This window comes from Lissotriton helveticus, chromosome 9 (genome assembly GCF_964261635.1).
Source record: "Lissotriton helveticus chromosome 9, aLisHel1.1, whole genome shotgun sequence".
NCBI classification, from domain to species: domain Eukaryota; kingdom Metazoa; phylum Chordata; class Amphibia; order Caudata; family Salamandridae; genus Lissotriton; species Lissotriton helveticus.
The window spans coordinates 566,449,610-566,476,439 of record NC_136070.1 but is presented as its reverse complement, the minus strand read 5'-3'; the positions used below and the strand labels follow the sequence as shown (position 1 = coordinate 566,476,439).

General features: G+C 44.8%; 1 protein-coding gene across 1 annotated transcript in view; it reads left to right on the top strand.

Annotated features, from left to right (window-relative positions):
* The window catches only part of TMEM179B (transmembrane protein 179B), a 116,368-nt gene that overhangs the window by 48,788 nt on the left and 40,750 nt on the right, over positions 1-26,830 (top strand). Inside the window, exon 4 of the mRNA XM_078660492.1 lies at positions 4,042-4,120. Within this exon, the coding sequence (XP_078516618.1) occupies positions 4,042-4,120 (79 nt within the window). The remainder of the gene's footprint in view (positions 1-4,041; positions 4,121-26,830) is intronic.

The following is a 26,830-nucleotide window of genomic DNA, read 5'->3' as shown; positions in this document are numbered from 1 at the left end:
TTTTATGGTCAACTGTCTTGTTAGAGGCAGATAAATCGAGGAGTATGAGAACAGCTTGCTGGCCTTGACAAAGTGTGAGGAGGAGCTCCTGTCTGCTGTTGGAGTGGTTCCAACAGGGAGGAATCCTTATTGATGGTTAGAAACAGCAGAATTATTTTCAGTAGTTGTTCCTTTACTATTCTTTCTGGGATTTTGCTTGGCTACAGTAGAGTGGAAATCGGCTTATAATTTGTCAGGGGAAGGGGTACATAATATTGTATTTTTTATTTGTGTGGAAATTAATAATGTTTCCGACTACTGGTGATGGCCGACAGAGAGGAATACAGCATAATCGATAAGTCTTTAGCTAGCCTAGGGAAAAATTGCTTCATGTATCACACAGGACAATAATCCATAGGCAAATTAGGTGCCTGAATCTTTGAGGTGGACATTCTTATCTTCCCCTCGAAAGCTGGTTTGAAAGTGGTAAGGAGTAAAATTAGATGATTGAGGTTATTGTCAGGATCAAATTGTGAAATGTCTTAAGCGTTCAAGATTTTGGCATTGTCTTTACAAAAATGATAATCCGCAGGTGAACTATTTGTTGGACGTTTTAAGACCCTGTTTGGGCTTCAAATGTTTTGTGTTCAGTTTTCAATATTCAGGTTATGTTGTGGTAGGTTTCCCAGTTCGTTATGCTGGGTCATTGTTTGTGCTGATATCTTTGCAACTGATCTGCTTCTCTGTCACTGCACTATGAAAGAACTTCGTAATGCAGAGACTGGTTTACATAGAGTACTCCAATACAGTCAACACTTTTTAGGGGTTGTACTCAAATCATTATGCTGGATGGTGTGCATGCTTGTTTGCCCTCGCTGTATGTTAGTTTTGCTGACATGCAGATGTGTGACCTGCATGCCATAAAATATGTCAGCATGGCGTATTTCTCAGGTTAACAACATTCTGATATTTTATGAATCCATGAATGAAGCAACACAAAAGTTTGATATTGATTATTTTGTCCCACAAGATCAGACTGTATATTTAAGTGAATTTCTGAGTATGGCAGTTAAACCCTTCTGCAAAACCTTCTAGTACCCCTGGTTCCCACTCCACCAGCCCCTTTGGGCTAGGGAGGTTTCAACTCTCTAGGCCCTGGTGTGAACACATTAGATTCCTCTTCGTGACTATCGGGTCCCTTCTCGAGTCACCGGCGCTGGCAGTCTTCGTTTCATACAAAGTTGAAGCATTGAACTTTGAGGCACTCTCCTTTGAAATGAAGAGACTCACCTCTTTGACCCCCCGCAGGGGCGGCTCTAGGCTCATGGTGGCCCTGGGCAGGGAGCGTAGGTAGGGGGCCCGGAAGAGGGGGTCCGGGCGGGGCGGAGCGTGCGGCCAGTAAAGAGGGGAGGGGGTCAGGGTGTTTAGAAGTGGAACAGAGCCAGAGGCTGCCAAATCCCTGCCAGGGGCCACCACGCAAATATGTATCCATCCTCAGAGGATTAATATATTAAGGATATATATTGGCGTGGTGGCCCCTGGGGTTTGGTGGCCCTGTGCAGGTGCACAGCTTGCACATGCCTAAAGCCGGCCTGGGTGGATTGGTGCCCAACCAGCGCGGGCAGGGAGTGTTCCACAGGGCCGCTGACGCTGCTCAAACGCTCCTGGGGCTGTTTGCCCAGTGTGCGATATGGTCCTTAATTGGAGGGGAGTAGTGCCTGGGAGTTTGAGTCACATACTTCTTGAATATGTTTTGGAGTGGCAGGAGCTTCAGAGCCCGGGCTGGGGGAGCGCACTCTTTCTTACTCTCCCTGTCTGGAGAGTTGCGGCCTTGACATATTCCCAGAGGGGCTCTGACCCCGTGCAGCAATCTGGGGGGGGGGGGGGGGGGGGTCAAGCTCAATGCTGCCAGCAACTTCTTTCTGAATCAAAAGGGGTCCTCCCCAATGGGCCTTTGGCGAACAGGTTGGGCAACTGGGAGCACTAACTCAAAGTGGGCGGGGAGTCTCATGCATGGCCAACTCCCTCCAAGTCTTTACTCCCCGGATGACTACTATCCGGTTCTGCCCCCCCCCTCCCCCGCGCAGCAATCCAGGTGGGGGGTGCAACCTCCACGCCGCCAGCAGCACCTCACTGTGTCGGCCGAGGTCCTCTCCTGCGGCCCACTGGCACGCTGCTGTCCGACAGGAGCTGTGGATGGCAGGTAAGCTCAAGCACCACTCAGTAGGCCACGCTCAAAATGTAGGGCCTCACTCTTCGACAGCCCCCGGGGTCCCGATGCCCCGCAGGTGTCCGGGCAGAATCAACCTCCTCCAGCAAACGTCTCAACTTCCGCAGGCAGCGGCACTGTTTCAGGGTCGTGGGCGAGGTGCCAGCGGGCTGATAAAAAGGCATGTGTTGGCAGTGGCTCGGAGGGATCATGAAAGACATCCTAGCGCCCCCCATCTTGGCCACAGCCCCCTCGGGTTCTGGTTTTGAATGTCACTAGAACCCCACGATTGCAATATAGGACCACTTTACATATGCTACCCGTTATGTATTTTTTTTATCTTACATGTTTATTTTGGGGCAGTTACTTTGAAAAAGTTGATTTCTTCAAAGGCTATCTAACAATGTGCACAGACTGGGATTAAAATGTTGAGGTTTTGTTTATCTTTCTTGAATAAATTGCTGATAAATCAATATGCAATGGTGAGGGCCAGTTGATTTATGCTGTTCGGTAGCTGAAGTATTTACCATATATTTATGGATTTAGTGTGTTTGCCTCTTAATTTGCCACATCATTTTCAAAAGTTACAGATTTCAACATAAATGTTCTTTCTTGCACCAATGAATGAATATACTATTGTCAGAGAATGTGCCACATACTTAAAAAAAATTCGCCCACAACATTTAGATAACCTTGCTGCATAATTAAGCCTGCCGTGTCACATAACCCTAGTAGTCCTGAGATTGTTAAAACTCTACCAAGTGGTTTAGGGGCTGTCCTTCTGATGATTAAATCCGTAGTTCACAGCAGCCATCAAGTATTTCCCTTACTTCACAGTTCCCTGTGCACTGAAAAAAACTAAAGGTTGAAGGGACGTTCTAGTTAGGTGTTAATCTAACGTAAGCACTAATGTTTAAAAATAGAAAAACCTCTGAAATGTACTAGTCCTGGTTTACTGAGCAACCATGTTCTACCTTCACCATGCACCGCTTCTGACCTCACATAATGCATCACTCATGACATGTTAAATGGAATCATTGATGACATCATACAATCAGTGTGACACCGTTCTATAGGATTTATGGACTTAAAGTTATTCAGCACTACATCTGTACACAATGTTTTACTCCCCTTAATGGGATTAACCTCCCAAAGACTTCACGTGAATAACAATTTTAAGTCCGCTTGCATCCTTGCCATGCAGTGTTGTCATCAATGATGTCATTTCAGTTGCCATCAGTAATGTTATCAATGACGTCATAGAACATGTCATTAGTTTTGTAAAATGGGAGTTCATAAGCAGTGCATGATGAGGGCGGGAGTCATAGTAATTTCAGTTAACTATAACTGGTGTTCAAATGGGGTGTGACTGAGGAGAGACGGCTATGTGCTGTGAGTACTGACAACCACGCAGAACAAGATTTGGAGCGTTCGGGGACATGTTAAACAATTTGGCGGCAGTGGATCTACCGGTGGATGGTTCCCCAGGATATGTGGCTAGAGTCACCTCCTGTGGAGGTGTAGGGAGTTGGATTCCAGGCTGAGATTGGGCGTGTGCGTGTTACTGTGTGGGCGTCTGAAAGGTGTCGCCCGATTGCTGGGGTCTGTATGTGTGAAGGTCTATATACCTTTGCAGATCTTTATATCGGTTTCTGTTTGAAAAGTTAAATACATGTTTTAACCTTGGTTTACACAGTGATCTTACTGTCTGTCGATATATCAATTGTTCTTCCTACCTATATGACTGTGTGTTTCTTGTTACCTATATCATTTCCTTTTCTTTATTTGGCTGTCCGCCTGTGCTTTTATTTTTGTCTTCCCTCTTTTCTGATGCACCCTTATTTTGTATTTAGCTGCTCACAGGCTGAGTCGAAGCCCTGGCAAGCACCTTCTGACGGATCCAGGTTTTATGCCAACTTGCACAGTGCCGAGGTGAGTGTTTGTCTGCAGACTCTGACATGAAGGAATGTAACAAACTCAACTGAACAACCTTCTTCTGGATTTTAGCTAAAATGAAGACCAGACCAGTGTTTTGAGCCTTCCTCGTGTTATTCATATGATTGTAGTATCTCCAGGTTGAGTTCACTCTTCTTCCCGCCTGTGGAGTGTTGGGTTGTGTCTTGAAGTGGGAGTCTGTCTGAAGGTCTTTGTATTATTGTAGTGTCTCATGGATATTGTCGAGACCACCAGGACTCCTCAGGATCTGGGCGATGCTCAAAGGGGGTCCACCTCCTGGCATCCCCAACTCTGACTGGAAAATACCCAGAGTATTGAGGCGATCAAGCGAGGAATAGGGATACCTGTAACAAAATAAACATAACATTAATACAGATTAACCATCCTGACTACTCTCAGTAGTATCTCGCTATATGTATGCTCATACCTCATATAACCTTCTACTGACTGAAGTGAATTCCCAGGGTTGCAAGATGCCTCTCTCGCGCCTTGGAACAAATTAACTGGTACCTAGAAGTCAAGCACAAGCACATCAACTCTCGGTTTCTTTAAAGCTTAGTTAAACCATATGCAAGTACTCAGTCATACATACCCTATATCATACACACAATGCAGAGAAGAAATGATAGCCCCTTTTTCACTGGATAAAAAATAGTTTGTGGTTTCTCAAGAATCCTCTTGTAGTCTCTTCCTGTTAACAGCCACAGAAGAAACCTTATCTCCAGAATATCCAGCAAGTAAGTGGAGCACCAAAAGAACCAATGTCACAAAATCAAAACAAGAGTTATGTACCTCACTTCCACAGCCAGTTCCGGACGTGAGCCCCAGTATGCAGAGATGAGTGGAGGTGCTTCCCTATAGATCCGCAGGCATGCAAAACCTGCTAGGGACACCTTCACTCTTGCGCTTCTTTGCCAAGGAATATTCAACAAAGACCCCTCGGGCCATCCTCTAACAACCGCTAGAGAATAAGACTAGGAAACCCAAATAACAGCGCCCTTCCGCGCTCGCCTGTAATCCACTGTGAATATCAGAAGAGGAGGGGCTGGTGAACTCCCGACGCGTCTGTGTGTGGGAGAACCAGCGATCAGAACCAAAATGCTCAGCCGAGCACTTCCACAGGAGAGGACACAATTCTTGTGCTTGCCGATCCGCAGTCATTGTCCCGGGCGTGGACACAGTATCGAGAAGCACTAAACAAACTCCGGCATCAAAGATCCAAGAGTAGCTAGCAGCCGCTTCGCTACTGTACGAACAGGAAACTCTTCAATCACCTACGACGCGTCCTGCGTCACACGTCTCTAAAATAGAGAATCGGCTTCCCCGAAGGACGGCCTTCCGGGAAATGGAGTCTTTGCCGATTCTAGGTAGGCGTGGGCTCACTGAATTCCTGACAGATATAGGTTTCTTGGTCCTTTTCCTGTGGATTTGTTTCTGGGGTAGGACCCCCATCTTCCTCTATTTTAGGTATGTTGTTGGGGTGATTATGTTACCTACATGTTTGTTACTGTCTTGATGGATGGATGGATGAAGGGAGGTAATTGTGCATATTCTTGCATTGCTACTTAAACACTGTGCAGTGTATGATTGTATTTCACAGCTTTCTTTTGAAACTTCCCTCTGGAAAGGACTTGATTAGCCGAAGAACTAACTCCAACTACAATCTTTCACCATAATAAATTGGGTTATTCAGGTTCTTTCATTATTTCTATTGCCTTCTTGTTGTAAACATTTTTTGCCATTGCATTATATTACCTTTCGTGCTGGAGCATACACTCTGTGTTTCATTTTAGTATACTCAATAACAAACCCATGTGTCAGTGCATCTTGTTTAGTAGGGCCACTCCTAGGAACCACATGTGCACAGTAGCCTTATTTTCCCACACTTTGAGTGGTAGGATTGACAAGGTAGTGAGAAGGAAAGAAAACAAGTAAAACGTTCCACAGCTGCTTATTTTTTTTCTCAGGAATTAAGAATATGGTCTCTCTCAGCTGATGTGATGCCTTTCATTGGGGTACCACGTTAGTAAGAGGTTCCAGCACATTAAGTGCAACAATTAATGTTGTTTACCACAAGTGTCCTGAAGCCACAATAGTGTTATGCTCCACTTGACGGGGAAGTAATGGAAGTTTTCCCTTTAGTACTGGACTCTTTCAGTGTAGCATGGTCGAGCAGTCCAGGCTTACTTCATGATGTGGGTTGAGGTTAGACACTCAGAAACAGTTGGCACAGGTGATAACGTTGTATGAACTTCAATCTCCAGACATTCCTACCGCTCTAAAAATAGTCATCAAAAACCAGAACTGCCTATCAACTTTTGAGCCAGAGAACCAAACCTAAATGTCGGTCTAGCTTCTCAGCAATAGGCACTATAATTCTAGTTCAACTATGAGACATATGGCTAGTGTTTCTCTTTTGAGGGAGGTGTGGCTGTGATTTGGGTTGTCTTTGGAGTGCTTGGGTCTGCAATTTTTCAAAGTCTGTTTAAGATGCAGACCAGTGAACAAAACCAAGGGTACACTTGCTGCCAGTTCACCCTAGATATCCCTTTGGTGGTGGTAATGGTAAAGTGCCTGTAGTTTATAGTCTACCAGTTGCAGCATAGATGTTCAGGTGTCGAGTGGGACGGACCATTAAGCCAATACTCACTTTTCTACTGGTAGGAGAAGAGGTCCCCGACCCCATCTTTAACTGCAATACCTCCAAAGCTGTAAGGACTTTAAAGATTATTATCTAATATTGGGGTATCTTTCGTAGATTCACATGCCTGCATCATTCCCCATCGCCGAGGCGGGAGTCCCACAGTAAATAAAAAAGCAGTGCCAAAGGTAAATAACAGAAGTAGGCCCAAAAGAAAAGGCCTGAGGCCTAGATCTTAGTAGCCTATCTACAGCATTATGCTAAAAGAACCAAAAATTTGGTCACAACCAATCAGCTATCAGCACCCTCTAGAACCTTCTCTGCAGAGCCAGTTCTCCTCAGATTTTCACCGCACGTCGTGTGTGAAGGGAGTCTCCCTGAGCTCTGCTCAGTTTCTTCAGCTGTTACTTCTTTTTGGATCTTCCAAGATCATACTTCATTTCTCTGACCCTATTAAGGCAGTAATATGGCAGATTGGCAGAAAACAAGGTAATAGACTATGAAATGTGTCTAACCTTTCCCTCAATAACTCTCACGTTCTGAGAGATGAGGCTATTATTGGGACTACAGAGACTTTAATCTGCCACTTCTGATGAGGACAACGAGGCTTCCTTCACCTCATAGGAGAGGTCAAAGGGAGAAGTCGCGCCATGAGCCTCCAGAGGGTGCGCATACAAGCCATAAAGACTCACCTTGAGTCTTTATAAGGCACTTCTCGCAGCGAGGCAATTGGAAAAAACTTCCTCTGAGGCTGATCCTACAACTCCCTTTTCATCCCTGACACTACACCAGGGAAATCCTCTTAACCTGACATTAGGAGTCTATACCAAAACTCCATGTCTACTATTACTGCCTCACCTATATGGACCTCATCTACGATGGTCTCATCTACGATGGTCTCATCTATGAAGGTCGTCGACGACTGCCTCATCTATGAAGGTCGTCGACGACTGCCTCATCTATGAAGGTCGTCGACGACTGCCTCATCTATGAAGGTCGTCGACGACGGCCTCATCTACGACGGTCGTTGACGACGGCCTCATCTACGACGGTCGTCGACGACGGCCTCATCTACGACGGTCGTCGACGACGGCCTCATCTACGACGGTCGTCGACGACGGCCTCATCTACGACGGTCGTCGACGACGGCCTCATCTACGACGGTCGTCGACGACGGCCTCATCTACGACGGTCGTCGAAGACGGCCTCATCTACGACGGTCGTCGACGGCCTCATCTACGACGGTCGTCGACGACGGCCTCATCTACGACGGTCGTCGACGACGGCCTCCTCTACGACGGTCGTCGTCGACGGCCTCATCTACGACGGTCGTCGTCGACGGCCTCATCTACGACGGTCTCATCTACGACGGTCGTCGACGACGGCCTCATCTACGACGGTCGTCGTCGACGGCCTCCTCTACGACGGTCGTCGTCGACGGCCTCATCTACGACGGTCGTCGTCGACGGCCTCATCTACGACGGTCTCATCTACGACGGTCGTCGACGACAACCCTCATCTACGACGGTCGTCTATGACGGTCGTCGTCGACGACCCTCATCTACGACGGTCGTCGACGACGGCCTCATCTACGACGGTCGTCGACGACGACGGCCTCATCTACGACGGTCGTCGACGACGACGGCCTCATCTACGACGGTCGTCGACGACGAAGGCCTCATCTACGACGGTCGTCTATGACAGCCTTGTCTAAGATGGTCTCATCTACAATTGCATTGCCTAGGACAGCCTCCCCTCGAAGACAACCTAATCTACGACGGTCGTCTGACAGCCTTATCGATGAAGCCTCATCTACGTATGGCCTCATCTATGAATGGCCTCAACTACAAATGGCTCCATCTATGAATGGCCTCATCCACGGATGGCCATCATACGATTGCCTCATCTAGGATTGCCTCATCTATGGATGACATCACCTATGTTAACCTCATCTATGATGGTATTGTCTATGACTGTCGTCTGACAGCCTCATCATCTATGTATGGCCCCCGTCTACCAATGGCCCCGTCTACCAATGGCCTCATCCATGAATGGCCTCATCTACGGATGCCCTCACCTACGGATGCCCTCACCTATGATTGCCTCATCTAAGATGGCATTGTCTATGACTGTCGTCTGACAGCCTCATCATCTATGTATGGCCCCGTCTACCAATGGCCCCGTCTACCAATGGCCTCATCCATGAATGGCCTCATCTACGGATGCCCTCACCTACGGATGCCCTCACCTATGATTGCCTCATCTAAGATGGCATTGTCTATGACTGTCGTCTATGACAGCTTCGTCTATGATGGTTGGTCATCTGCAATAACCTCGCCTACAGACCTATGTCTACGACAGCAAAGTCTATGATGAGATTGTCTATGATGGCCTCATCTATGACAGCACCCTGTACATTTTTTAATGCAGCGGGCAGCAGCTAGATTTCAACTGCCAGTTACAGTCGAACAGACAGAATATTTCCTTCATGATTTCAAGGAAGAATCCAGGAAGATCACGAGAGTGGTACCTATAATAGACTAAGTCTATTCCAGCAGTGCTTCTGCGCATAGAAAAGAAATAATGTGCACCTGCTAACAGCCCATCCTCTCTAATAGGTGACTGTTCTGCCAGATTCAGTAATTTCACAGGCTGCCCAACAACAATCTAAAATCCTGCAACACCTATCGCACACAGCCTGACAAGGAAGGACGTCGTCTGGACCTTATAGGCAAAACATTCTCTACTTTGGCAGCAGCCTCTATTAGAGCTGCCAATCCTCTAGCCATAATCGGCTGTTATGACTGTCAAATGTGGTCAGACATGGCGAGTCTCATTGAACTCATTCCTGAGGACCGAAGGCAGGAAGCAAGAAAGATTCTGTTGGAAGGAGAACGTGCCGCATCAGAAACTATAGATTGCGCCTTGGACATCGTGAACACCAACCTCCGTCAGCTAGCAGGGGCTGCAGTGCTTAGACGCCAGGGATGGCTTAAAGCCACTACTTTCAGACCTGAGGGGCAAACAAAGATTCTAGGCATGGCCTATGATGGAGAGTTTTTGGTTTGGTCAACATTTTGATGAAGCCCTCTTAGCTATAAAAACTGACACGGATACTGCACGATCATTAAGCACCCTTCAATACGGGCACGGATCTTTCAGAGGAGCGAGAGGACGTGCTTTTTCATCAAGAGGAGGATACCAAAACCAACCGAATAAGCAGTATCAATCCCAGTACTGCCTTACAGCCAGACATCATACTGTTGATGGTCTACGACTAGTTTCTCCCGTCAGGGTGGTCGAAAGAGATCACAGTATCAAGGCCGAGACACTAACAGGAAGCCGCGATCTCCACAGGGCGCCAACCATTTTACCCTCCTTACCCGTGGACCCGAAGATTTCAGCTTTTGTTCACAAGTGACAGGAAATTACGTCGGACCAATGGGTACTAGACCTAGTAACCAATGGCCACTCCCTGGAATTCATCAAACAGCCACCTACTACTCCGTCCAGGGTGTTCCCCCTCGTCTTCACAAGATTTGAGTTGTTTAAACAAAGGATATTTTATGGCTTCTCTGGATAGGGAAGATGCATATTTCCACATACCTATCCACCCCAAACAGCACAAATATCTTCGCTTTCAAGTGGCTGGCGCCCATTATAAGTTCAAAGTGCTCCAGTTTGGGCTGAAATCGGCACCAAGAACCTTCACGAAGTACTTGTCACCAGTGGCAGCAGCATTGAGATCTTGAGGAATACAAGTATTTCCTTATCTAGACGATTGGCTGCTCAAAGGTCCTTCAGAACACGAAACCAAGATTGCCACAGTAGAATGTACCCATCTCTTCTCTTCTCTGGGGTTGATTCTCAACGACAGCAAATCACAGTTACGTCCTCTCCAAGTAATGTCTTTTCTCGGAGCAAGGTTAGACACGGTCAAAAGCAATGCATTCTTGTCACACGACCGCCAGCTGTGTCTTCAAAAATTGGCAAGGTTAATTTAAAAAAGGTCAGTTTCAGTTCGAATGTTAGCTTCGCTCCTGAGGATGTGCTCTTCAGCGATACATCTCATACCCTTGGCATAGCTCAAAATGAGACCTCTTCAGGAGGAACTGCAACTTCAATGGCAACAAACCATGGGTTCGTTCGACGATACCATCAAGGTCACGCCGTGCACTATAAATTGTCTACATTGGTGGTCGCAGACAGAGACTCTAACCCAGGGTCTCAAGTTCCTACAGACCATTCCAGATTTAGTTTTAATGACTGATGCCTCCATGGAAGGATGGGGAGGTCATCTGCAGGAGTTGCAGAATTCAAGGAAGATGGTTTCAAAGCCAAAAACAGCAGATCAACAGGCTTGAGCTCCACAATGTTTTTCTGTCTCTCCAAGCATTCCTCCCGAGGATTGCGGGTTCCTCTGTGCTAGTCCAGACCGACAATACCATCAGCATGTACTATATCAATAAACAAGGAGGAACTAAATCAGCTACGCTCTCGCAAGAGGCTCAGGAATTGTGGGAAGGCGTCACATTCCAAAAGATGCCCTGAGAGCCGAACACGTCAGGGCTCTCCACAATACCCTGAGCACGTCTCAGTCGGACTGTCACTAGTGGAAGCAGAAAAGGAACAGATGAACCCAGTGTTAAAAGCTTGGGTCAAACCAGCACTGAATCTATTTGTAACGAGAGAGAACAAGGAATGCCAATAATATGCCAGCAGGTTCCCTCAACAGGGATCAAGAATGAGTGCCCTGTCCATGCAATAGTCGGGGATTTGTGCGTACGCTTTTCCCCCATTGGTTCCGAATGGTGCTCCGCAAGATGAAGCTGGAAGGTTGCCATCTAATTCTGATTGCACCCCGTTGGCAAAGACAATATTGGTTCCAGGAACTTCTACTGTTGTCTCCAGACAAGCCCATTCACCTACTGCCGACGCCTACGATGTTGTCAAGGGACGGAGGCCAAGTGGTTCATCCGGACCCACAGTCACTTCACTTGCACGCACAGCTTCTCATTTCTTAGGACTGTTGTGAAATATTGGCCAAATCTCGTGCCCAAAGCACAGTCAAGACTTATCGCCTCAAATGGAAGCAATTTTACTGTTGGTGTGAGGCGAATAATATACACTCAATTACAGCTCCTGCAGGACAAGTTCTCCATTTTCTGCTTTTTCTAGCCAAGTCGGGGCTTACTTTTTCATCGGTCAAAGTACCTCTTGCTGCTCTTTTCAGATTCAGGAAATGTTTATAATGTTCTTTTCTCTGCTCTTCTTCACTTTCCAAACAATTTATGAAAGGACTTTCCTGAGCCTTCTCTCCAGTGCGAGCACCCCTCCGGAGTGGGAACTCAACACTGCTAGCGCAGTTAATGAAGCGTCCATTTGAGACGATCCATAAAGCTGATCTCAAATTCCTCACTTGGAAGGTTGCCCATTTACTGGCTCTTACCTCAGCAAAAAAGGAACCCCTTTTTAGGTCTCGCCTGTCGATGCGCATGCGCATCGAGCAAGCGAGAGTATTGGGACTTATCCACTCTTTATCCACACTGCAAGGAATCGTGGCGATTCCTTGTAGTGCCCGTGACTTTTAAGCTCAATGCGCATGCGCATTGAGCTTAAAAGCGCGTGCACATCCGTCTTTGTTTACCCGCTCCGCCCCCTCCCCTTCCCGCCGTCTCGCATTTCCCCTGCCGCATCAAAGGCTTTCACGGCCGGCCGGCCGGCCATGCTTTCAGTTTCACGACCGGCCGGCCGTGTCAATTACATTCCAAAGCCCGCTCTCCCTGCTCCGCCCCCTGCTCCGGCCGAGACGCATTTCTCCTCCCCCCTCCCCTCTCTTCCTTTTTTTTTTTTCGTTATGCTTTCTGGCAACAACACACAGTCGAGTAACGCAGGCAGAGAGAGGGACATCCGGGGCTCTGCTCACCACGGAGGTACGTTCAGCATGTTTAACTCGTGTTGTGATGCAGCCTTGAATTTGGCTGAGGACTTGTAGACAGTCTCCTTGCTCATGGTTTGGCTCTTAAACTGTGAATATCGGGTCTGTCCTCCGGAACAGAATGTTTTCCGGAACCTGTAATATCTTCTTTTCATTGGATCTGACATACGAGCAAGTGTTTGCACAGCTTGAGCAGAAATTGTGGTAGGAAATTAAATCTCCGTAATGCCAAGTCATTTGTAACGTGTCGTGTGCCTCCGACGGCCCCTTCCAAGCACTAACAGTGGATCTAAAAGCATCCTGTGTCTGCTGCATTAGCGCAGTTCACAACATTGGACTCCATGCTTGTCTTTTCTTTGACTCACACTTTTTTTTTTGTTGTCTTGGCCAGTGCATGTCTTAACTCTTTCCACCCAATGCGTTGCCTTTCCTGCGATACGATGCTTCCCCCTCACCCCACCCTTTATCCTTTGTCTCATTAACTTCAAATCATCGTTCGTACCGGCAACCTGAAACCAGTCCCCTTCTGAAGAATCCCCTGCCACCATCTCTCTCTCTCTCTCTCTCTCTCTCTCCCTCTCTTTCTCTCTCTCTCCCAAAAAAACCATCCCCCTCTAGAATGCTTCTCGGCACTATATCGTGGATAAGATGACAGATACAGTTTAAAGCTTGGGCAAGTTGGGCAACTGCCCCGTCCCCCCACCATGCAAGCTCATCCGCCCTACCCGCCCTGGGAAAAGTGAACTTACTCTCAATGTCGCCTCTATTTCTGCATCTAAACCTCTCTGCTTTCCTCTGCGTACCTCTGACCCAGGCTCCTTTTACATTTCTTAAGGATATCTTGGCGCCTCACTCAAGGCATATTTCAGCTGTTTTTTCAGCGACCACAGTTTCGGAAACTTTATTTGGAACCATACAGGCTTGAATTCGCACAAAAAGGATAATAAAAGTACAAGTTGCACCGCGCAGGGATCTCAAAAGTATGTCTTGCCCAGGGTCCAAAATTCCTTAAGATGCCACCAGGGAGTTTACAAGACTGACCATTCCAACTCCAAGCTAGAGGCATTTTGTGTAAGGAGCTGCGGCTGGCTGGAGACTGCGGGCTTTGCAAAGAGTTAACAGTGTGTATGTTTGCTGAGGTGGGCGTTCAACTCTCTGGTGTCCACAGATGTGACTCCGGGTCCGTGGGAGTAACTATGTGGTGCTTCCAGCGCAGATGTGTCAGGGTAGAAGCACCGCAGCGCTCTTTCTCGTCCCCAAACCCACCTCTCTTTCTTCCACGCCCCCTCACCCTCCTTTGCTCTTTTCTTTCTTCCTCCCTTTGTGCCTTTTCTCTTTCTCTCTTCTATCTTCACTCATTGTTTGTCATCTCACTCCTTTCACCCAATGCACTCCTTTAGATACTCACCTTCTCACTTCCTCTGTCTTCGCGTCTATAACTCTTTCCCCTCTCCTGTCCAACCGCTCTCCATCCCTCCCCCACTAATACAACAGGTTAAAAGTTCGATTGTTTATGATAAGAAAATAACTCGACTTCCTTGCACACATAAACAGTCACTATAGACTAAGTTCACACTCTCTTACTTCACAGTCTCTTAATTTGAAATTGAGAGCCTTTGCAGCGCTTTGAAACCTGCTAACTATAAAAGTCGGCACTAGATACAGAAATAAACATGGCGAGGACGGGCAGCATCCCAAGCTGTGGGCGAGCCTGCACCTCGCTTACCTGAGGCTTGCAGCAACCAGGAAGGGGAACTGGCGGCGACGAGGCTGCTCTGACTTCTTAAGAAGTGGGTGGGTCACGTGACCGCACTGAGGCAACACTTTTTGGCTAAAGGGAAGCCGTGGTTGCTTCACTTTGGGGTGTCCTTAGGGTACAGCCCCCCAATGTTGCAACCGAGAGTTATACGCTTTAGTGAGTGTTCATTGGTTTATGAGGGCTTGAAGATGAGGCTGCCGATAGCTCTTGAAATGTGGCCAAAATATTACAAATGCATGACTAATGCTCTTCTCCAAGGATGCTTTTAGGCGCTACAATCTGCTTAGGGTGCGTTGTCATGTAGAGGCCAGGCAGAGGAGGTACTAGGTAAATGAGGTAGATTTCTCAATCACTTTATGATTTGCGACCATCAGACACCCATTCTATTGGCCTAAAATGCTTTTGGGGTGACCATGGAGTATTTATCGAACATATGTGCTTCCTGGACACCCTCAACCCCTCACCCTCAACCCCTCACCCTCACTCACCCTCAACCCCTCACCCTCACTCACCCTCAACCCCTCACCCTCACTCACTCACCCACCCTCACCCTCACTCACCCACCCTCAACACCTCATCCTCACTCACCCTCACCCTCACTCACCCTCAACCCCTCACCCTCACCCTCACTCACCCTCACCCACCCTCACCCTCACCCTCAACCCCTCACCCTCACTCACCCTCAACCCCTCACCCTCACTCACCCTCAACCCCTCACCCTCACCAACCCTCACCCTCACTCACCCTCAACCCCTCACCCTCACTCACCCTCACCCACCCTCACACCCTCAACCCCTCACCCTCTCACCCTCACTCACCCTCACTCACCCTCACTCACCCTCACTCACCCTCACTCACCCTCAACCCCTCACCCTCACTCACCCTCAACCCCTCACCCTCACTCACCCTCAACCCCTCACTCACCCTCACCCTCACCCTCACTCACCCTCACTCAGCGCAACCACAGCATCTTCACTAAATATATTTAATAAACTTTAAGCTATTGGCAATATAAAATAAAATCCATTTTATTTACGTATTAATTATTAATTGTTTTTTTAAGCCATTGATTTTTTTTATATCAATACATATAAGTCACATATAAGTCCCGTTAATACAAAACATGTTGCTTTACAAATGCTAGAGGTGTCACATTTACAAAAATTATAACTATTGGCTTTGTAAAGAAGAAAGCTATTAATTTAGCTATTTAGAAAAAACAACACATAAATAAAAAACAAAAAAATAAATAACACCTATAGCTCAAACTTTACTACTGCGAGACCTATTGCATTTCCAATGCTTGTTACATTTTGCTAACCCTTTGAACAAATCCCAGGTTCATTCCTAGGGTACCAACACAATTTCGCTTAAACGAACCGGTAAGATTAAAAACATTCTTTCCGGATCCATCCACTCCAGCTGAAAGAGCAATACACTCGCTGGATTTTGAGCGCTGTTTAAAATTTTACCTATAGAAAACTAAGGATCAGACAATCCAACCAGCTGTTTGTGGCTTATGGTCAAGCAACTCTTGGAAACGCTGTAACAAAGGCAACAATAGCCAGATGGCTGGCATCTGCTATTCATTTCTGCCATGACAAGGCTAAAAAACCTTTGCAGAGGAAAGTCATAGCTCATTCGACAAGAACAGTATCAACGTCGACAGCTTTGTTTCCTGGAGTAACTCCAGAAAATATGTTGTGCTGCGACATGGAAAAATGTCCACACTTTCACGAGACATTACTGCCTTCAATCTACATGTCAAGAGGATTTGGCAGTTGGACAGGCTGTCCTACGCCACCTTTTTCTTTGACACCAGTTTCAGGTACCCTTTGGCTTTTTAAATATTATCTATGATTGTCATTATTCATGATAATACAAAAAGTTTTTTTTTAAAACAAAGAGTGGACCAGAAGGATCCCACTCCACACAACTAAAACCATAAAAAAGTTTTACATTCAATATTGGCCAGCAAGATTGAAACACAAAAGACAGAAAGGACTGTAAGACATAGAATAATGCAATACTGATTGTATATTCGGACCCGTTTGTAAACACCTAAGCTATGTACACCATAATTTTGTCTATCAGCAAAAGATGTCGAAATCATGAATTATACTTGGTGTAGCGTCGACGCGTTTCGGTGGTATTCCAAAGTTCTATCCACCTTTATCAAGACAATGTTTTGATTTCTGTCAGGGTTCAGGGGTCAATATAATTGCCCTAGAAAAATAAACATACAATAAATTCCGATGCATATCAAGTAATTTATGATCGTTATTATTAACGGTTTTATCTCTTTAGCCTGTAAAACATACAACATGGCAATACATTTATATAAACCCACTCTAAAATATCATGGTGGTATTGTAACTGATGTTTTTTTCAATACATCATACAAGTAGGTATACAGTCACTGTTGAACAGATTATGGTTCTTCTTACAAATGTATACCAAGGGAATTAACAGTTATAATACGTCTTTATGCAGGATCAATTGTTTACCCTACTTTCACAGAGATAGAAAATTCAGTTCGTTAACCATTTATTAGTTTCTTTATATCACTCTCTTTGAGGAAAACCTGTTCTTATTTGAGTGGAAATTAACAAATACTATGCATCATCCAAAAGGATGAAAAGCTGAAAGGCTTTTGAAATATACAAAATTGATACCATGTCTAACCATCTGTAAATTATTTCCTGCCTCTTTCTTCGAAGATAAACTATTATCTTAAGGGTATAGGTTACCAGATTTTATGAGGGAGAAAGACAATGCTTTTAAGAAATGCGACTGGTTTTTTATAGTAGATATCCATATGAGACCGTATACCAGATTAAGAAAGCCGGACAATTTAGTCTATTTTAAAGTGTTTATATAAAGTGAAAGATAAGTTTACCTGGGAGTCCGTGTTGGGAAGATATTTTCAGATTCGATGTTATTCGGTATTTGTGTAGAAATTGTTAAAACCGCAAAACAAGTTGAAGCTGCCTACAGAGTGCTCCTGTGGATCGAAAAAGGATATAGGATAATCATAAGGGAGTGGGGGAGAACTGTGCTCTAACGCTTTTTTAATTAAGATGTAATATCCCAGGCGGTTAGCTAGACATGATTTGTGACAACTGGACCTACCTGATAATATAAGCTTTTGCGCATGGAGTATGGGCTATCCAGAATTGTTATGCTCCATGTTGTTTTGCTTCTTTTCTTTCTATTATTAAAACCCAGAGGCGCCGAAGTCTTGTCCTAGCAGTGTCAGCGTTAGTTTCGCTAAACAGTAGATGAAAGAAAAAGGAGAGATGCAGATATGGCAGATAAGGGCATTGCTTTTAACCTCATGGTGTTACATACTGCCCAAGTGTTGACTTGGCTTACCCATTTATCTGCAAAGGACTGCTCGCTTCTCTGTTTATATATAGCCTTAAGGTAGCAGAACCAGAGGCATACACTTCATGTCCTCCTGTTTAGTGATTCTTTTCCTAGTAAAAAAGTAGGAGGAGAGCTCAGCGGTTGGATCTAACTTTGTCTTATTTGATAAAGTATCCCTCTGGATTCCTATTTGTCTAGTAGCGCTTACCTGGTGTATCACGTAGGACTGCCTGCTTCTCTGGTTCCACGAGAAATGCCAGAGAGAAAGAAGCGGCGTGTTTAAATACTAAGCTCGCATGTGGTTGGTCAAAAATTAAACCAATCAGGTCCATGCTATTGGGAGCCACGAAATTTGCATATCCGGGCTTACCTTGCTTTGTCCTGATTGGCTAGTTCTGTGTTGGTGTAATCCAATGGGTTAGCGGCATCGCTCTATCTGTATCTAGAACTCAAGGGAAGTAAACGTGGCTTTGTATTATCGGCAATGGTGCTGAATAGCAATGTATAATTCACAGAAGAGGAATGTTTGGGTCAACGTCGCCACGTTATTAGTTGTAGACATTTTTTCAAATCCTCGAGTGTAATTAAAATTCAAGAGGATGTTAAGCGAGGGATTAAAATAGTCCCAGTATGCCAATATGGGCAAGAGAGATGACTATTAACTAAATCTATCGTAAGGGGACTGCCGGATGGTGATGTCTTTTTGGTGATATCTAACTATTCTGCGGCTGGTGTCTAGTTTTTTTAAATTAAAGAATGCGTCGAGTTCTCGTGCCAATCTGGAGGATCAGCTGAACCTTAAACTGCCAGTGTTGGTATGATATATTGGTTATTTGTGTTAAGGAAGAAGTGTCTATTGTTATTGTATGACTCATAAGGGGTTTGTTGTTATCATCTGGGTTGCTGAGGTCTATATTGCAATAATGGACTGTGGCCTGTAGGGCTAAATGCATTTCGTCCAGTCCTCCCTAGTGTTTAGACCTTTGAGAATGGTATTGAGAAAACAAAAGTACCATTGTTCTCTGGTTTTTCTCAATTTCTCGGTGTCACCTCCACGTCTGGTGGTTCTTACCTTCTCCAGAATGAACCAACGTAGATCGTCACAAGTGTGGTTCTCCTGTTTGAAGTGTTCTGTTAGGGGGGCATTGCATTTGTTTGTGCGTATGGCTGATTTATGTTCGAGAACTCTTAGTCTTAGTTCCCTACTGGTTTCCCCCACGTAACCTAAGTTACAGGGGCAGATCAGAAGGTACAAACTCCGTAACAAACAGAACCTGGACAAAATAGTGTTTGTAACGCAGTTCTCACACCTAAGCAATCAAATCAAAAACATCGTGAACAGGAATTGGTGTATTCTTAACTATAACAATGACACCCAACTCAATAAACCACTGTTTTCATTTCGTAGAAATAAAACCCTACGCAACAGCTTGGTTCACACATACAAGCCACCTATGGAAATCCAACGTACCCTGACAGGCTCAATAGCTTCAGGTAATCACAAATGTGGTGCCTGTTCGGTCTGTTCACACTGCATTACAGGCACTAGTTTGAAATTCAATGGAAAAATGTTGACTCCAAAAACATTCAATAATTGCAGAAGCCAAAACATTATTTACCTTCTGATCTGCCCCTGTAACTTAGGTTACGTGGGGGAAACCAGTAGGGAACTAAGACTAAGAGTTCTCGAACATAAATCAGCCATACGCACAAACAAATGCAATGCCCCCCTAACAGAACACTTCAAACAGGAGAACCACACTTGTGACGATCTACTTTGGTTCATTCTGGAGAAGGTAAGAACCACCAGACGTGGAGGTGACACCGAGAAATTGAGAAAAACCAGAGAACAATGGTACTTTTGTTTTCTCAATACCATTCTCAAAGGTCTAAACACTAGGGAGGACTGGACGAAATGCATTTAGCCCTACAGGCCACAGTCCATTATTGCAATATAGACCTCAGCAACCCAGATGATAACAACAAACCCCTTATGAGTCATACAATAACAACAGACACTTCTTCCTTAACACAAATAAATAACCAATATATCATACCAACACTGGCAGTTTAAGGTTCAGCTGATCCTCCAGATTGGCACGAGAACTCGACGCATTCTTTAATTTAAAAAAACTAGACACCAGCCGCAGAATAGTTAGATATCACCAAAAAGACATCACCATCCGGCAGTCCCCTTACGATAGATTTAGTTAATAGTCATCTCTCTTGCCCATATTGGCATACTGGGACTATTTTAATCCCTCGCTTAACATCCTCTTGAATTTTAATTACACTCGAGGATTTGAAAAAATGTCTACAACTAATAACGTGGCGACGTTGACCCAAACATTCCTCTTCTGTGAATTATACATTGCTATTCAGCACCATTGCCGATAATACAAAGCCACGTTTACTTCCCTTGAGTTCTAGATACAGATAGAGCGATGCCGCTAACCCATTGGATTACACCAACACAGAACTAGCCAATCAGGACAAAGCAAGGTAAGCCCGGATATGCAAATTTCGTGGCTCCCAATAGCATGGACCTGATTGGTTTAATTTTTGACCAACCACATGCGAGCTTAGTATTTAAACACGCCGCTTCTTTCTCTCTGGCATTTCTCGTGGAACCAGAGAAGCAGGCAGTCCTACGTGATACACCAGGTAAGCGCTACTAGACAAATAGGAATCCAGAGGGATACTTTATCAAATAAGACATGGACCTGATTGGTTTAATTTTTGACCAACCACATGCGAGCTTAGTATTTAAACACGCCGCTTCTTTCTCTCTGGCATTTCTCGTGGAACCAGAGAAGCAGGCAGTCCTACGTGATACACCAGGTAAGCGCTACTAGACAAATAGGAATCCAGAGGGATACTTTATCAAATAAGACAAAGTTAGATCCAACCGCTGAGCTCTCTTCTTACTTTTTTACTAGGAAAAGAATCACTAAACAGGAGGACATGAAGTGTATGCCTCTGGTTCTGCTACCTTAAGGCTATATATAAACAGAGAAGCGAGCAGTCCTTTGCAGATAAATAGGTAAGCCAAGTCAACACTTGGGCAGTATGTAACACCATGAGGTTAAAAGCAATGCCCTTATCTGCCATATCTGCATCTCTCCTTTTTCTTTCATCTACTGTTTAGCGAAACTAACGCTGACACTGCTAGGACAAGACTTCGGCGCCTCTGGGTTTTAATAATAGAAAGAAAAGAAGCAAAACAACATGGAGCATAACAATTCTGGATAGCCCATACTCCATGCGCAAAAGCTTATATTATCAGGTAGGTCCAGTTGTCACGAATCATGTCTAGCTAACCGCCTGGGATATTACATCTTCTTAATTAAAAAAGCGTTAGAGCACAGTTCTCCCCCCCCCCTTATGATTATCCTATATCCTTTTTTGATCCACAGGAGCACTCTGTAGGCAGCTTCAACTTGTTTTGCGGTTTTAACAATTTCTACACAAATACCGAATAACATCGAATCTGAAAATATCTTCCCAACACGGACTCCCAGGTAAACTTATCTTTCACTTTATATAAACACTTTAAAATAGACTAAATTGTCCGGCTTTCTTAATCTGGTATACGGTCTCATATGGATATCTACTATAAAAAACCAGTCGCATTTCTTAAAAGCATTGTCTTTCTCCCTCATAAAATCTGGTAACCTATACCCTTAAGATAATAGTTTATCTTCGAAGAAAGAGGCAGGAAATAATTTACAGATGGTTAGACATGGTATCAATTTTGTATATTTCAAAAGCCTTTCAGCTTTTCATCCTTTTGGATGATGCATAGTATTTGTTAATTTCCACTCAAATAAGACTAGGTTTTCCTCAAAGAGAGTGATATAAAGAAACTAACAAATGGTTAACGAACTGAATTTTCTATCTCTGTGAAAGTAGGGTAAACAATTGATCCTGCATAAAGACGTATTATAACTGTTAATTCCCTTGGTATAAATTTGTAAGAAGAACCATAATCTGTTCAACAGTGACTGTACACCTACTTGTATGTTGTATTGAAAAAAACATCAGTTACAATACCACCATGATATTTTAGAGTGGGTTTATATAAATGTATTGCCATGTTGTATGTTTTACAGGCTAAAGAGATAAAACCGTTAATAATAACGATCATAAATTACTTGATATGCATCGGAATTTATTGTATGTTTATTTTTCTAGGGCAATTATATTGAACCCTGACAGAAATCAAAACATTGTCTTGATAAAGGTGGATAGGACTTTGGAATACCACCGAAACGCGTCGACGCTACACCAAGTATAATTCATGATTTCGACATCTTTTGCTGATAGACAAAATTATGGTGTACATAGCTTAGGTGTTTACAAACGGGTCTGAATATACAATCAGTATTGCATTATTCTATGTCTTACAGTCCTTTCTGTCTTTTGTGTTTCAATCTTGCTGGCCAATATTGAATGTAAAAACTTTTTTATGGTTTTAGTTGTGTGGAGTGGGATCCTTCTGGTCCACTCTTCGTTTTAAAAAAAAACTTTTTGTATTCTCAATAAATTGTAAGAATTCTTGACTTAATTTGTAATTTGTAATTATTTTCTCTTGACCCTTTGGCTCACTTCATCTATCCACACTCAAGGGAACATCCTGTTTTACTGGTTAGCTAACCCCAATTCCCTTGACTCTTGTTAAGGGGCACCTCTCATACCTACCGCCATTATTCATGATATACATAAGGTTATGCAATTATAACACGTTCTTTATATTTATATGTACTTTCGTATATATAATGTGTAAAAGGCTCACATATCCATGTATGGACATTACTATGCATGTCTCTTTAGTTCTTATAACTCATGTTTTAACTTTGAAGGTTTGCATTTTCAAGCCTCTGTTAACAAATAATGGATGCAACTGGGAGTTTATCAGCACAAGTCTCCCACCATCCGCAACCAACTGTATACTTGGTATACTGCTTGCTACTCTGATTCAGGCATTTGAATCTATGAAAGGTACCCTAATACTAGATAAGAAAACAAGTTACTTACCTGTAACTACGGTTATCCAGTATTGGTATCTTTCATAGATTCACATACACCCATCCTTCTCCCCGGAGAGTCAGTTCTCTGTTTTGGGATACTTATTTCCCACTTGTACTTACGAAAATCTGAGGAGAACTGGCTCTGCAGAGAGGGTTCTGGAGGGTGCTGATAGCTGATTGGTTGTGACCAAATTTTTGGTTCTTTTAGCATAATGATGTAGATAGGCTACTAAGATCTAGGCCTCAGGCCTTTTCTTTTAGGCCTACTGCTGTTATTTACCTTTGGCACTGCTTTTTTATTTACCGTGGGACTTCCGCCTCGGCGACGGGGAATGATTCAGGCATGTGAATCTATGAAAGATACCAATACTGGATAACCGTAGTTACAGGTAAGTAACTTGTTTTCTTCCAAAGGTTCCAGAATCTGTGGAACTTAACAGGGCATAGTGGAAGTCAAGGTTTTTCAGGACTTTTAGAGAAAGACAATTACACCTTCAGAGGGCACCAAGAGCATCTGCATGGAACAGGCTCACCCTTCTCAATGTCTGTGGGCGATGGAGCAACTCCTGTACCCACAGGTTGCAGTGCTCCTTGATGCTTCTTTTGGACTGCTTGCTGGGGCAAACTCTCATTTCTGGAACAATATATGTCTTTCGAGGCCGTCCTATGCAGGTCCTACTAGCAGGTTGGCTCCAGCAGGCTGTGATGTATGTCGCTTCCCCTTGGCAAGAGTACTCCCCCTTTTCAACTAGAAGGTAAGATTACTTTTTCCACAGATTTTGCAAGGCCACTTTACAGATGCTTCCCAGACATAAGCCCTGTCTGGAGGACGCAGTCCCATTTTCAAATGCTCATGTTTTTGTGCTTCTCATGATGGTGCACAAGTGGCGGCAGAATCGCAGCATTAAATGAACTTCTTGGAGAGCTACGCCAGATTGTATGTAGATTTCGAAATTACAGGGACGCTTTCACTCCTGTGTAGCATGATCCTGGTGTGCTGACGTTTTGCCTGGGTCATGCCGTTAATCTGAGACCAGTTTTAGGCTGCTGCAACTCGAATGTGGAATGGCCCCAGACAGAGGCCATCCCTCAAAGAAATACAGATCTCAAACAGGAAAATAGGAGAAGTAAATTTCACTCTGACTGTAGAACTCTGGCTAGGTCAGATTGGCTCTGGTGGACCACATACCTATTCATCCAACACACAACCAAACTTTGGGAAGAGATATAGGCAATGGCCACATCCATGATCCCGTATCAGAGATAGACACCAGCACTTTCAATCAAAGGCAACCACCATCTTGTAACACACACATATGGAGTCAATTCAATTCCACAGTTGTCCTGTCCAGTTACATGGGTGAAATCCAAACATGACTGACTGACTGACTGAAGTATTTATTAAGCGCACTTATGCCGTGGCGTCTTGGCGCTGCAAGGAGGGTAAGGCTACTACTGAGTGAGTAGGGCGTAGTGAAAAGCCAGGTCTTTAATGCCCTTCTGAAACAGCTCTTATTAGATTGTAGGCGAAGCTTAATGGGCATGGTGTTCCATAGCTTAGCTGCCTGATGAGAGAAAGACCTGCCTCCCCAGCGTGCTCTCTTTATTCTCGCGATGGTAATCAGGCCCAGGCCGGCAGATCTTAGTGTTTGGCTTGGGACATAGCGCGGAAAAAGAGCCTTCAAGTCCTCGGCTCCTCCTCCAACTACTGTTTTGTGAACTAGACAGAGGGCTTTGAACTGAACGCCAATGGAGTTGACGTATGGCCTTAGATGTTGGGTGGCGCTTTGGGAGGTCCAGCAGTACTCTTGCCGCGGCATTTTGCAGTGACTGTAGTTTAGAAAGCTGCCTTTCACCCATTCCCAGGTACATAGCGTTACAGTAGTCGATGCGGGAGAGAACTAGAGCACCGACCACTGTTTTCCTTAATGTAGGTGGGATCAGGGGGACTATTTTTCGACGGGTTTTGATGGTAAAGAAGCATGCGGATGTCACTTGATTTACTTGTGAGGTGAGAGTAAGATCTTTATCTATCCAGAAACCTAGGTTTCTGACTTTTTGTGCAGGCACGGGGCAGGTACCTGCCTCTGGCGGCCACCAAAGTTGGCTCCAGATGGAGGTCTTATGTCCAAACTCAATCACCTCCGTTTTTTCGGTGTTTAGTTTTAGGAATTTCTTATTCATCCAGCTCTATATGCTTAGGAGGCAGTTTCTAAACTGTTCCGCAGTGACTTCAATAATTTGCGTAAGTGATACCATCAGTTGCGTGTCGTCAGCGTACGACACCAATTTCAGGCCATGTGCTTTTATTAGTGAGGCGAGCGGGGTCACATGAAGGTAAACAGGGTAGGGGAGATTGCCGAGCACTGTGGGACCCCACACGGAAGAGAGAATTCTTCCGATTGCAGGCCTTCCCAATAGATTTGTTGGATTCTATTTCCTAGAAAAGATTTAAGTAGGGTCAGGGCAGTATCTCTGACTCCTACTGATTCTAGCCTATCAATCAGGACTCCATGGTTGACAGTATCAAACGCTGCCGTAAGATCCAGCAGTATCAGCACCGCTCTGCCTCCCTTGTCCATGGTTCTACGGGCTTCCTCTGTGGCTATTATTAACGCTGTCTCAGTGGAGTGACAAGACCTAAAGCCGTGTTGGGTATTGGCGAGGATGTTGTTGAGATTGACAAACTCCATTAGTTCCTGATTTAAGGCTTTTTCTAATATTTTAGTTGGTAGAGGGAGACAGGATATAGGACGATAACTTTTTGTCTCCCCTGGATCCAGGGAATCCTTCTTCAGGAACGGTCTGAACTGCACTGGCTTTCCATAGCCAAGAGGGTTCTTTTCAAAAGCCTGACGCTGACCTACAAGGCCCTTCATGATTCTGGTCCTAGGTACATTAGGAAACGTCTTGTTCTGTACAAACCGAACAGAGCCTTGCGATCTGCCTCCTTGTCCAAAATGGTCGTTCCGTCCATTAAGCGGACTAGACAAGGGGGGCGCTCTTTTCATTACCTGGCCCCGTGCGCTTGGAATGAGCTTCCCATTTCTCTCAGACAGGCCCCTAATCTGATGTCTTTTAGAAAGGCCTTGAAAACCTGGCTTTTTTCCAGTTAATTTCATTGCTCCTTTATGTTCTGCAGTTATGTCTCCTCGCCCTAAAGGACTTCTTCGCCAAAGCGCCGGGACACTCCTACTGGAGTAGCCGTTGCGCTATAGAAGAATCCGATAACATAACATAACATAACATCCTAGCCTTTTTCCACTTTTGATGAAAGACACCGGATTTAATTATCTCGTTGAGGAGCGGGGTTAGGGTCTTGCTGATTGTTTCTGGGGCCAAATGAAATATGTAGGGGGGGCAGGGATCTAGAGGTGATCCTGACTTGGCTCGTATTATCATTTTAGAGATCTGGTCTTCCTCAAGATATGGAAATTGGGATAAACCGTTTTGGGGGACTACTGTTGGTTCCCTGTTGATATTACTTCCTGAGTCGGATACCTCATGAAGCTCATTATAGACATCATAGACCTTTTGTTGAAAAAACAAGGCCATCTTGTCTACAAAGTGTTGGTCTGGGGCAAATGGTATGTCCCTCGGACATTTGAGTAAACTTGACACAGTTTTAAATAGCTCCTTAGAGGAGTTTGCGGCCTCATGAATTTTAAGAGTAAAGTAGGTCGATTTGGCTTGCTGTATCATTATTTTATACTCATTTAGGGCTTTCGTGTACTCCTTTCTATGGGGTAAGCTGTAATCAGATCTCCAGGTCCGTTCTTTGTGCCGGCAATTGATTTTCAATCGCTTGACTTCCGGCGTATACCAAGGTGAGGTGGCTGATTGTCTCCTAGGTTTCTTACTCTCTTCAGGGGCTAGTTCATTTACTGCCTTGTTTATCCAGAGGTTGAGTTTAATTGCCCCGTCATTACTATCATTGAATGAGAGGGGA